At 45.3% G+C, this 13,948-nt stretch overlaps 1 protein-coding gene across 1 annotated transcript in view; it reads left to right on the top strand.

Moving 5' to 3' along the window:
* The window catches only part of LOC138449643 (cholesteryl ester transfer protein-like), a 204,189-nt gene that overhangs the window by 102,315 nt on the left and 87,926 nt on the right, over positions 1-13,948 (top strand). The window contains exons 9-10 of the mRNA XM_069604785.1: positions 3,637-3,816; positions 6,792-6,842. Coding sequence (XP_069460886.1) covers positions 3,637-3,816; positions 6,792-6,842 — 231 coding nt within the window. The remainder of the gene's footprint in view (positions 1-3,636; positions 3,817-6,791; positions 6,843-13,948) is intronic.

The raw sequence follows: 13,948 nt of genomic DNA, 5'->3' as shown, positions 1-13,948 counted from the left end.
GTGAGTGTGCTGCTAATTCTTGCTTTTTAGCTCCGATTTTGATTCATCTTTGAATTTTCTGACATTCAGGCTTTTTTGGTATGCACAAAAGATGACATATGCCACAAAGGTTGTGTTGCAATTGACAAATTCAATTAGTTTTTTCTTGAAATTATAATTACTGTCTACATCCTTTGTGTTATTAAGAGCAAGCAAGCTCTACATTTGTGGGATCCTAGAGGTTTGGATAGTAGCCACAATGTGATAGGCTCCTTTTTGTGCTCAAGAAAGCGTGTTTGTCAAAGATTGCATTATATGATCCCCTATGTGCATGTCAGCCCGAAGCATAAGAAACGAGAGATGCCACTCACAGTTTGGCCAACCACCAAGCGAACCATTGTATCCCACGTATGGGAACAGATATTCTCTTAGACAACCATTCAAACCCTATCCAGCTGATGTCGCCGCAGAGACAGGTGCCTCATCACTGGATCAGGTTGACTGATAACAACAAGCAACCGTGCTGATGTCACTAGTGACAACACGACATAGCAGCGTTAGTCACAAAGCCAGCTCGCACGCCTGCATGAAGTTACACAGACACACATGCACACAAAAAAAACATGCTTACAACATTCTGTAGATAGGGGACAGACACATATACATACTGTCAAAAGCTTCCCCTTTTCACTAGCCAAATGCAAACACACAAGACAGCACAACATACATGGAGCCAGCTTGCAGTCGCTTCATCGCAACTAACCATAGGGAGCTACAGGGACATATAAGGAACCTATAAGGGCTCGATCAATACTAATCTCTAAAAAGGAAATACTAGAACGTGTAGGGAAACCTTAGAAGGACTGTAGTGAATTCAAATGAAGCCATATGCCTCAAAATAGGGAAGAAGAGATGCAGACTCTGTAGTGCAAAGCACAGAGCCAGTGTTCGAAGCCAAAAATAAAGGGTAAGTGGAAAGTTCCTGATTTCCAAGGCAGTGAGCCACCTGCAAAATACAGAACAAAATCCTCATTGATTGCAGACCGAAAGCTCAGTTTCGTGGTCCTCGGCCACGTGACCCAGCCGAGTCGAACAATGGGCATACACTCATGGTTGGAAGAGGAGCTGTTCCCAGCATAGCAGACAAGACTGATGCATGTGTTGTCCACAGAACATTGCAACCTGCAGGCACTCTCCCAGGCTAGGTGGCTATATCAGTGGCAACAATGGGGACACACAGTCTTTCCCATTACCATGAAAAGGTAAACCAAGCTCTCTGAACAGAAAGGGGTCCATGCCTGGGGAGACCCACTTTAGCCAATCCAGATGCTCCAACCCAGGGGTGGTGTATAATGTTGCAGGGTCCAATGGTCATTGTGCGACCCTGAAAACAAAGTAATAGATTATTTTTGGGGAAGTCTCAGGCGAACTCACCTGACATGGGAAGACCAATGGAACTCTCACATAAGGGATTTCCATCGGTGGTATCACCCGAGCTACCCAATGGATACGGCCCCTAGGTTCTTAGGATGGTTTGGTGGTTGTGCCGTCACTAAGAAACAAAACCAAGTGACGTGGCTCAGGAGCTGTGATTGCCAGAGATTTAGTTGTTTCCTGTATGATCCCTGTCTTTTGGAGAATAAAGATGGTTTATTTGCCCCATGGCTAAGCTCGCGGTTATTGCTGAGGGGAAGGGTTTGGGTGGGCTCCAAATACTCTGCTAACTTGTGACAATATTGGTATGAACACCCCCGTCCTCTGGTATACTGTTACAATGTGATCCTATTTTTTTGTCAATATATCAATAGCTCCTGGTCAAGCCTCACAATGTGGCAATTGTTTTGGGATACTCTCTTGTAACAGATAACTGTGCCCCGAATATTGACAACCTTGGCTAAACCTGGTGTTTTTAGCTTTTGTCTTGGGAGACATGAGTCTGGTTCTGGACTTTTGTTTTGCCTCCTTGATCGATTTCTCAACTATGCCAAGTTCATAGCCCCTCTATTCAGGAATCATTCCTTGATGTGTTTAACGTCGTCGTTGTATTCCTTGTCATCGGGGCAATTCAGTTATGCTCTGAGAAACTCTCCCAGTGGGATATTTCGGATGACTAATCTCTGATGGCTGCTTTTAGCATACAACACTTAGCCTCAGTTAAATGGTGGCTATTTAGCTGATAGTTTTGAATGTAGAATATCTTGCTGTAGTATAAGTAGAACCTTGAAATTGTTTCTGTTGAGTTCCTCAGAGTATTGCAAAATGTGTACTTCTGCTAATTTCCAAACGAGAAAGATGTCTTTAATGCATCGCCCCCATATGAGGATCTCAGAGTGTTCTTTTTAAACTTCATCCAGCCAGAGCTGTTGTGTTTCCTGTTCTGCCATATACAGATTGGCATATCTGGGAATATCAAGCTGAGGCAGGATAGTACTTGCCACACACAACACTAATTCTGGATATCCTACTGGCAGCTAAAGGGTGTATTGCTACAGTGTGGAACATAGGGAAGTAGCCCTTAAAACATTTAAGGTTAAATAGAATTTGACACATTACGAAGTGGAAAAGCTAACCTAGGTACTCAGATTTTACAGCACATGGATGACCTTTCTTGATCACCAGGGCAAAGAGTGGCAAACAGTAGACTGGTCTGACCTACTTGACTTTAGGATTCTCTCCTGTTTTATAGATTTATATTGTGATTCTGTCTCTGAAAACTTTAAAAATGTGGCACTACTTTGGGGGACCTAGGCGTAAGAGGACGTTCTGTGCAGCTGGTGATGGTACGTGCGCGCCACCTAGAGACAGGCATAAGTGGCCAAGGCAAAAATACACAAGTCTCTCCTTGTTTATGCTCATCACCGTTGCCGTACAGCCCAGAGGAAGCCGACAGTAGAGGTTTTCAGTGTCATGGGATGCATATCCCAGGAGAGGCCTGGGTTATGTAGAGCAGTGTAGGCGTGCCAGCATGGGAGTATCCCAAGCCACGAATGTAACGTGAGGACCGCTCCATTGCTTGAGCTAAGGGGACAGTAGGCTGGCGTGGAGGGCAGGGGCGAGGGGCAGTACAGGTGCACTGAAGGTGGGCCAGCAGGGAATTCCTATGTCCCAGTCCACAGATGGGCAGAGCTCTGTGCAGTATGGCCCTCCAGGCATGAGGGTCAGGGCTAAACTGCTAACGACACTCCATTTCATTGGCGTCTACCACCCACATTGTTTTTTCTTTTGAGCAAATTCATAAACGGCCCACGAGCCACAGGGACTCATTTCAATGTGCGCCGTCCAGGAGGCATGGACTGTACCATTACTATAACAAAAACTTTTTCTCATGTTCATATACTTCCTCATATTTATATATTCTAAAATATATTCACATTGTGACACCCCAATTTATGGGGAGCGAGGTACATTTGACTTATATCATCTGATGTTAAATGTTTTCTTTTGGTTATTAAAATTGTATTGCTGACATATTTCAAGGCATCAATAAAAATTGATATGCTTACACAATGCTCATACAAACAATTTGCACGTAAGCAAACATTCATGCACAGTCTTGATTGCTCTTGAATGTTTTTTGTTTTATATGCTGTCTTCGTTTCTCGAAAGAAATCTGGATCTAAAATTTTGATACAATGTATTTTTGTTGCTGTTGCCCAGGGCCTTCTGCTATATCCCAATCACAGCGTGGCCATTTCGGAGTCCACGTTTACTCCAGCTCTGCTGGCAGAATCCAGGATGCTCTACTTCTGGTTCTCTGAGAAGGTCTTGAACTCTTTAGGTGTGGCCGCGTTCCTGGACGAGCGCTTGGTGTTCAACATTACAGGGAAAGACATACAGGTATGGTTCGAAATATTTGCTATCCATTGTTGCAGATACTGCTTATCAGCTCTATGTAACAAGTGCATCGAGCCAGAACTTAGTCAATTGAGGTTCTTCGTTTCTTTTAAGTGACTTATCAAAATGTAATTAAAAACACAGCATTTTTTAGTTAGACCCTGTAACTGCTTGCAATGGACAGATGGCAGTTAAGAAACAACTCTATTATATGAAGTAACTTGTAAGCAAAACTGGAAGATATGGCCCGGGAGCCTCACTTATTGAACCGAGCGGAAGGAGGGATCATGGACCATAATGGCCACTGCGGAGGGATTACCATTATTGGCACCTTGCCATGCAGCCAGGTTATGTTCTTTGACCCTCAGTTTTTACCTCCAGGTAGAGTTTGGCCACTGAGCAAATGATGTTCTGTGGCCAAAGGGGCACAGTCTGCGTTTCATTTTTAATGAAAGTGATTGGATGGCTGGAGGTTCAACGGCCATGTACGAGAAAACACTTGATGCAGAGAAGCTAGGAAGGTAAGTGCAGGGACAGAGGGGCGAACAGGAGGCACCCAGAGTGTTTCCAGAGATCCTTGCAGCCATCGGAATCCAAGAATGTTGAGCTACACTGGGGCATAATGCTGGCAGCCTTCGATCCTGATAGGCTATCAGGAATTAAGCATTCATCTCTGGCATGCCTACCAGGAGCTATAAGCGTAGACTATTAAAGGCTTGAGCACAGTGCAAGCATTTTACAAGGTTTACTGGCCCATAACTTCCGGTACGGTCTGAGGGATGGGGGGTGGAATCCATAAAGCTGTTATGATCCGCGTAGGGGAGTTCGGGGGGTGGATGTGGACTGGAAAAGCAATGGAGTGGAGGTTCAGAGGGTGTGCTGGGGTTCAGATTAAAGACTGGGCCATATCTGCCAGGTGTGGCCTGGCATACATTGCAGCGGCTGGTGCTGACCCGTGATCTGCATCCTGGAGATGAAGTAAGAAGCGAGCAGTGGGAGGGGGGTTGGAGATTTAGATTGCCTCACCCATGCCAATAAGGTGCAGCCCAGGCGAGGAGGTGGTGAAGAGGCCACGGCTCTCAGGCAGCACTGTGTTGAGAGCAATGCCCACAGTGATGACAGGGGTAGTCATGCATACCCTCCTGCCATTGACCAATTTCCAGGCTCTTTTATCAACTTTTTGAGCGTACCAGGTCATATGGCCCAGAAATTGGCCAATGTAGGAGTGCCACTTCACAGGGTCATAATTAAGCTTTATAGACCTAGCCCGAGTTATGGGCCCCAGAGACCGAGTTAAAGGCCGGAGCACAGTGAGGTCTTCAGGGCCTATAACTCCCTTTATGGCCTATAAAGCTATTATGGTCTATAAAGCTATTATGTCCCAGGTTATAGGAGGGTACAAAGGAAATCGTTGTGGAGTGGTTCTAGGAACTGGCTGGTTCCCTGCAACCGCATACAATTTAATTGGCGAGGGAAGGAAGGGGCTTAAATCCCAGCCTTGTTGCATCTGGTGGCTTGACTCGGCAAGGCAAGTGAGTGGCGGTTGGTGTGCGGTAAAGCTAAGCCGTGCCGTGTCTGCCAGGTGCGGCCCGGCAAAGGTTTTGTACAAGGGGGCAAGTCATTCGCCCTCTGTGGGATTAAGGTAAAGAAGGAAGGCAGGGGATTCAGAGAACCGGCCCGCGCCTGTCAGGTACGGCCAAGGTAATGTAGGGAGCAGCACTCAGCATGGCTCTCTCGTGATGAGAGGGAGAGTGGTGCAGAGAGCCCTACAGCATTGGCATCAGGCCTCGCGTCATGGCACTCCCTCTCATCACAAGAGCGCTTCTCAGACAGCTGTGTTGCTGCTCTGGCTGCAGGCCTCTACACAGCGCCTTGCCGAGAGGCCTGCAGCCAGCGCAGCGGCACTAGGGAAATGACATGGCTTCCCTCTAATTGGCCAATTCCCAGGCCATATGGAATTTCCGAGCCATGCTGCTCATATGGCCCAGGAATGGGCCAATGGGGAGTGCCACATCACTCCCGCAGGAAACAATACAGTATAATACTGTCAAGAACAATCCCATTTCTGTGCACATTATATTCATATATCACCTTTCCTTTTAGAGTACCAGATTATAGGATGTTTGTTCAATGTATATATTGTTGGTTCCATGTTCTTTCATTGACAGGCTTTTTAGCGCTTGCTGTTTCCACGTGGAAAGAACTACGAAAACGTTCATCGAATTATTATTTCCACCGCCCCAAAAACCCACTCAGTCACCCCTTTTTAACTATTCCCAACCCCTTATCTTCCCTTTCCCACCCCCTCAGAAAAAATCAATGAAACGTTTTGGTTATTCATTCAACGTTGAAATAGCAGGCGTTAGCAAGCCTGGCGATAACAGAACGTCGTACCATATTGTTGTTTTGTTTTATGAAGAAAGTATTGTTTTGCAGCGAGTTGATGATTTTAAAAATGTGCAGAAGTATCAAGATGATATTTTTTTTAACCAGGGAACTTGTTTGTGCGGTTTCTTTTTAAACCTCCTTCGAAAATTCGAAATTAATGAATAAAATCGATAAAAACAAATAACATTTGAATCTGCTCAGATTGACAGAAAAAGGGGCTAACGCTTGGGAAGGTTATTTTTGTAGCTCTGGGGCACCCAACAATGAAGCTAATAGCTTTTAAAATTAAAATGGCCGCACAATCCAAGTATATGGGGCAGAGAATCTGTTCTGGGACCCTTCCCGAAGCACCCATTAGCTCGTATGGACACCTTCATGAGTCCTACTTGGATTTGTGGGTCCCTTTTTCGAGTATTCATCGACTCCCTTGCATAGTCCTTCGTTTGAGGTGGCCACACACTGCCGCGTACAGTCATTATGTGTGTGTGGGTTTAGGTGTAATCAGGTGCTGGTCGTTCATGCATGCTGGAGACACGACACTACTTGGCCTTTATATTAAGAAGTCTAACACGCCTTGCCTACATTTTCAGGAGATGGTCGAGAGCGAGGACGTAGAAACTCACAGAGCAATTCTGAAAGAGGTAATGTATCAGAAGATGACGTTAATGTAAGTCTACTGGGGAGACCCTCAAAGAAATACTTTACGAAAAAAATACATGAACCCGTAGATTGCCAGAAAAAAGAATGAATAAGTGGGTGAAAAGCTGATTTTCAGAAATGTTTTATATGCACCTGAAAGACTTGAAACCAAATGACTGAAAAATCTCAGTTAAGTGCACCCCAGTTATCACGAATAATGAATATCCGGGGCATTCCACTTCACCTAAGAGGCGCTGGCATTGTGGGAAAGAGTGGGTCAGAGCACCCCTGCGCAAAGTCTCCTTCCACGTGCTACTGTCCCTCAAAAGGGACACCGCCTATAGCTATTTTAATGATTAGGAAGCACGCAGAGTCAGTCAGCCAATCAGCTGCCCCACATCACGTGTCAACATGCAGTCACATTTCCTTCTTTTCATTCTGACACGGACTGTCCTACAGTTTTTATAAAGGGAAAAGATGACAAGATTGGAATACAAAGCAACACATCCTTGCAGTGGAATGAGACTAATTGAGATTGTGGCTGCCTATATTGTTCCATTCAAGTTATTTACCTTTCTGTTGCAGTAGTGCAACTCTATGATGTCATGTCCTTTCTTTGTATACTTGAGTCAAATCCTTTCCTTCATTCGTGCTCATCCCCACACCCTCTGGGAAAAGAAGAGCCTGGTAAACAGCCCTTTCGACTCCCTGATCTTTCTGTGGTCCTGGTTTTGTGATTGAACAGACCTCAGTCTACAATCAATTTGTTTAGGATCATTTTTCCAACGAGCACTTTGGATCAGCTGTGCCCACTTTGCCGATCCCTTTCTCCCTGCAAATGCACTCTGGGATCTGACATCTGCTAGGGCATACGACTTTCACTTACAGCAGTGATGGGCAGCCTGCAGCCTCGGCCTTGAACTCCTGTCATACCTGCCCAGAAAAGACAATGGTGAGAGATCACAGGAGTTGTAGGACAAACCATCTGGATGGCCAAAGGTCGCCCACCACTGACTTACAGCCTCAGACTCTTGTCAGCATCTGTGTTCGGCTGCGAAGAAAGCTCCTTGTTTCTCACCTGTGCTAACATATTGATTTTATGGATGTCTGCATTGAACCCTGGGTAAACGCTTTCAACACAATATAGGCACACAATGTCCACTCCTTTCAACATATACTGTAAACATAAGAAATATTCTCCCCACTAAGTCTCCTTTGTGTCTCAACTTCTATCACAATCTCAATGTCACTGGGCCTAGTAAGATCGTTGGCTTGTTCCCCTCCCGTGCCTCATCGCGCCTTGAAACAATTGTGCATAGGCGCGATATAAAAGGCGCGATATAAATAAAATATATCATATCACACCCTCACATTCTTAACTTCTATTGCACACTTCTCATGCTCCGACCATGCTTACTTCCTAACCTAGGAGACATATGTGCCTTCTGTCCTTTGGTGCCAAGCAGACATCTGCAACTGTGGGTGTCCTCTAAATTTAAAGAGCCCCTCCGGTCTAGATTTCTTTGCCATATGTGCTGTCAGTGCCATTGTAACCTTGCACTTTGACCCTGTCCTGCAGGTCTTCCCACGTGCCAGCACTGGCCATCACACCCGCCCCCGTCCAACTTCAGTCCCCATTTGCTCCCTGCTCAATAAGAAAAACTTTCCACAGCAGGTTGTGCTAGCTCGCTAAAACATTAGCACACAGGCGGAAACTTGGTTCCCCCATCTCCGGATCAAGTGTCCACTCCCGCAGAGAAATTCTGACCATCACACATTTTGGAGCAAGAGTTACTTGACAACCAAAACACCTGCAGCACAGGAGCAGACATGGACAACCTGCTTCATGAGTGTATATGTGTGGCACATAGAAGACTCATTTCCCACACTCATCCTGCTTACCAATGATGTCATCCAGTGGCATATACAGTTATGGTTGGCAGTGGAAAGATTAGATAATGCTCAGCATCTGGGCGAGTCTTAGATCACCAGCATGTCTCAGTAAATTGTGTTGTTGTTGGTCAAGCTGAGTGAAACTCCCCCTCCATGCAAGCACGCTCACTGGATAGCAATTTGTCATAGCGCTTTAGGCTTATTGTATCCTGCCGCCCCGACCTCGGACTTTGTAACAACAGGTCCTGGGAATGTCAGAGAAATTGGGCAAAGGGATAGTGTGCGAAACCTGAGAGTATTCCCACTCCTAGAACCCCTGGATCCTCTTCTCATGTGGCCTGGGAAAGGCCATCACTATTGGATCCCAACTGTGTAGGTAGAGAAGCAAGGGAGGATCACCTGAGTGGAGAGTCCTTGGGATCTGGGAGTGGGTTACCCTTAGGAGAGACATGGTATCCCCATATCCTATTGAGACTCAACCATAACCATCCCCAACCTTTTTGGGTTATTGAAAAGTTGTTTCACTCATTTCCCCATATATGGCATCTGACTGTACGAAGACAAAGCAGAAGCAAGACCATGCCCTTTTACCACTTTAGTACTGGGATGAGGAAGATGCCTGCAGGAACCTATGAGAATCAGGCATGTCCCTTAAACTATGACCAAGCAAGTCTCATTAGAGCGGCACACCTGCAGCCTGTCAAGGGGCTGCAGGTGTATAAAAAGAGGTCACTGCAGCAGAGGAGTGAGCAAGGAGGCCTGTGTGGAAGAAGCCAGCAGGGGACCATGCTACAGAGGAGGCAGCCATGATGGGACCGGACGAGGAGCTAGGACACCGGCAAGCTCTCCAGAGGATTTACACAGCCTGTGGTCGGAGGGCTGTGCAAGAGTGCAACCTTGGTGCCTCCGTGAACCGTGCTCGGCAGCAGGAGCTGCGGGAGAGCACAGAGAATAGGGGACGCTGTCTGCATCCAGAAAGTAGTATTCCGGGAGCCGGCATGCAGAGAAAGACAATTCGGCAGGCCAGCACAGCCTGTGAGAAGGAGACGCCACAAGCTAGTGAGTATCAGGGGAAGACGCATGAATGCTGCATACCGGACCAAATGGAACTTTAAAAATTACACAAAATAATGTTCATTGAATCCCGAACTAAAGGGAACTTTAACAATTACATGAAACAGTGCTTATTGAAAGCTGAGCTGAATGGAACTTTGAAAACTAAGCAAAGTAATGCTTATTGAATACTAAACTAAATGAAGCTTTAAAATTAAATGAAACTAATGCTTATGGAATACCAAAATGAATGGAACTTTAAAATACAGTGGGCCTCATTATGAGGTTGACAGTAACCCGCCATTACTACCGGCGGGTTGCAGCCGACCTCGTAACACCGTTTCCGCTGCCTGAAATCCCAGTGCCACCAGGATATTACAAGTCCCGGCGGCCCGGGATGTCAGGCAGTGGGAACTGTAAGTCCCCATTCCTGTGCAGTCCCTTAGGACTCCACGGGAATGGGGACACAGAAGCACTGGCACTGTTGCTAACAGTGCCAGTACTTCAGTGAAAACCATGATTGCAGGGGCCGGTGCTCCTGGCAGGTCAGACGTGCCAGGAGCACCGACCCTGCAGGCATTTTCATAGTCTGGCGGTCCAGAAAGGGTGCTGGTATGTTGCTCCTGGCAACCTTATTTCTGGACCGCCAGACTTGTAATGAGGCCAAGTGAATCCAATGCAAAGTGCATACTGCACTAAAAGGAACCTTATAATTGAGCGGCATGAATGCATGTCATACACTGAATGAAATGGAACACAGAAATTAAGCATTCTAAGGATGGAATGGAATAAACCCAAATAGTGAATGTGAATAACCCAAATGCCCAAGTGAAAACCAGTGGGGCATAAGAGTGACACAGATGCCTAAGAAGGTGGGTGTGAGTAAAACACCCTCAACTGAACTTTTATGAATGAATGCAGAGTGGCAAAGCCTCAAAACCTGGAAAGGATGTGTAACAAGTAATGTCAGAGTCAAGACGCTGTCACGGCAAAGCCAGAAGATTGTAAAGCTACACTCAAAAGCCAAGAGGCTGAAAGTTGGGGATCCTGGTTGCGTGGCCTGTGATGGGTGGAGCGTGTGGTCTGACAACTGCACCTAGACCAGTGAGCCCTTGATGTTGAAAACCCAGAGACATTGTGGTGAAGAAGTGAAGGTCTTGGCGAAGGGAACACTGAGACTGCATTTTGTGGTCTTGAGAAATGGAGCCTCAAGACCTTTTTGTGTTTGTAAACTCTGGTGCTTGCAACTTGGGAAAGGGAACCCAGAGTCTTGGTTTGGACCTTATCAAAGTATATTACTGTGAACTGCAACAAGGTAATCTTGAGACTTTTTCATGGAACTCTTGTATACTTGGGGAAGGGAAGCTGAAGGGAATCTACAAGCTGGAAGAAGCTCAGAACTTTAAGTCAAACACTGCTTCATTTGACTTTGACCTCCCTACGCTTTGATTAGCTTTAGTTAGGAGGGCAAGGGTATGTTTTGGAGACAGACAGACTTTTAAGTTGAACTCTTTGACACAGACTTTCCTTAGTTTCATTCAGGTATGGAAATCCCAACTTAGCATAGGGCAAGTTAGGCCTTCTACCATCCTGACATTTAATGTAATAAAGTATCTTGTTTTTAATTTTAAGTCTGTTGTCAGTGTCTTGCTTCATGATACCCTCACAATAGTTATCTTTTGCTTGGTTGATTCCCTTTGAGTAACTGTATGGAAACAATGATTATACCTAGGGCAAGAAACCTGTAGTTAGCTGGTGGTTTGGAACGATCAGCGGGACCTAGACTCCTCAGGAAAACATAGCACACGAGATTTAGCTCACTCAAGAGTGTCTTTCATTTACACAGACACAATGAAATTAATCTGACCTCAGCATTACAGTATGAAAAGGTGATTTGGAGAGGAGAAGCTGTGGTAGGTTTACTTGCTCCACGCTCTATGCTCAGTCTGTCATCCTGCACACCATTCTCTCATGCATATGTGAACCCTGAGTCCCCCCCGTGGGCCTTCATGTCATCCCTGACATGATGACAAAGCCCACAAGGGGAAGCATCGGCTCATAATATACCTTGTTTTTTTCACAGTAAAGTCACTTATCTGTATTTAGTTCTTGTCAAAATTTCAAAACTTCACAGGCATTCTTCTCTCCCTTTTGGGTCAGTTGGGTGGCTCTGCGCAGACTCAATCTTCAGCGTCAGCAGATGATCCCAACGGTACTTCTTTTTGCATGCTTCTTCTATCCACTCTCCTTGTCTATGTTCATTCAGCTCTACAGTCTATCCCATGGTTGCTCTGTCTTTATGCACAGTCCTTTGGGAAGTTCATAAATTTGGTTGGATTGTTCAGGTTGTTTGTCAAATTCTGACTTGAACTTTTAGGCCTTGGAAGATTCTGGAGTCTTTTTATAGTAGTATAAAGCAACTTCCTCCGTATTACATGTCCTTCTGTGACGATAATATTTCTATTGATTCTGTTCACTTATTTTGGTGAGCTGTATTTTGGTTTCTCTTCATTTTTACCCAGTCTCCTGGCTTGACGGTAGAGCTTCTTACTGACTTCTTGTTGTTGTAGTACTTCTTTTTGTCTCTTTGCTTGGATTTCTTTCTCAATTTTATGTCTTTCACGGATATGGTTTTATCTTCCCTTTTGTCTAGTAGCCAGGGTTGGAATAGGGCAAGGCTCTTCGCCCTTTTATCACTTTGAACGGAGACATTTTAGTGAAGAACCAGGAGTAAAATGGTGCACTGCAACTGTTCACATCACAGTGTGATGGGGATTTCTGTTAGATTCTACAGCAAACTTCCGCTGACAAAACTATTGGCCCTTTCAGCTTGTCCATTGACCTTTGTGTCATATAGTAATGACTGTGGAAGTGCGTGTATTTGGGACCAATTCCACCTCTATCCACTTCAAGAAGTAATCAACTAGCACAATCCCATAACACTGTCCTTGTTCCATAATTTCGAGTGGGCCAATGACGTCAAGTCCTAACTTTCCCCACAGTTCTATGGGGGGACTTTAACATTTTGAAGTGGGGCTTGTCTAGTGTGCTTTCACTTATCACTGTTGAGGCACTCTTGACTATGGTTTCGCGATGGTTTGGTCCATTTGAGTTAACCAGTATGCTACTCGCACCCTTTTCTTTGTGAGAGTTTGGCTTAAGTGTCCTTTATGCCCTAGGTCGATTACGATATTTCTAATTCCCGACAGGTGCACAAATGTATCTGCTGTGAATAATACATGGTTAAGGACCATAGGTTCAGGTGATATTCGGTGAAATTGGTGCTTTGCTGGAGAGAGAATTCTTTGATTTGGCCATTCTGTAATGGTCCGCTGTTTGGCAGTTCTGGTTTCTTGGCATGTCGCATCTGCATTCTTCAATGCCTGCTTACTCAACACTTGAGACTGTCCATCACACACTTGCATCAGTGTGGCCACAGTGCATTCTTCTTTGAGGAATGTATCTGCTGTTTGTCTGGGATCTGGCAGCCTTGACATGCAGTCCACCTCCATGTTTCCAGCCTGGCACATGTTAGATTTTAAAGATATACTCCTGCAATTTCGCTGTTATTCTTGCTAACCTGATGTGGAGGTAGGTGTTGGTGCCTCTTGGGCTGAGAAGATGAATTCATGGTTTGTAGTCAGTGACCTCATGACATTTTCTTCCCCATATTTAAGTGCAAAAATAAATCTGTCCCCTATGCACATGCCAACCTTTCCTTCTCAATGACAGAGTAGCTTATTCAGAGTAGCTTCTTTTTTTGGCTGGTGACGAGTCTTTCATGCAAAGGCAACAATGTTTTCGTCGCTGTGCGGTTTTGGGATTAGCGCAGCCTCTAAACCATAGGCACTGGTATCCACAGCAATGTATGTCTCGAGTCAGGATCGAGCAACCTCAGGTTTTGGGCTGTCAAAGTGTGTTTCTTTATGGTGAAAAATGCCTCATTTGAACAGATGCCCACGTGGATTCCTGTCCCCTTTTTAGAAGGCTCTTTAGTGGATCAGTCTTTTCTGAGAAGTTAGACACAAACGTTGCATAACATTCTGCGAGACCTACAAATTACATTTGGTGCTAGACCATTGGTAATGTCTTTGAAAAGATTGAGCTTGGGGTTTATACCTTGAGCGGTAATAGGGTATATACCAGATATTCCATCGCATCA

The sequence above is a fragment of the Ambystoma mexicanum genome, chromosome 1p (assembly GCF_040938575.1).
Source record: "Ambystoma mexicanum isolate Mex_15411 chromosome 1p, UKY_AmexF1_1, whole genome shotgun sequence".
NCBI lineage: Eukaryota > Metazoa > Chordata > Amphibia > Caudata > Ambystomatidae > Ambystoma > Ambystoma mexicanum.
The sequence above is the reverse complement of the archived record's forward strand: the minus strand, read 5'-3'. Positions and strand labels throughout refer to the sequence as shown.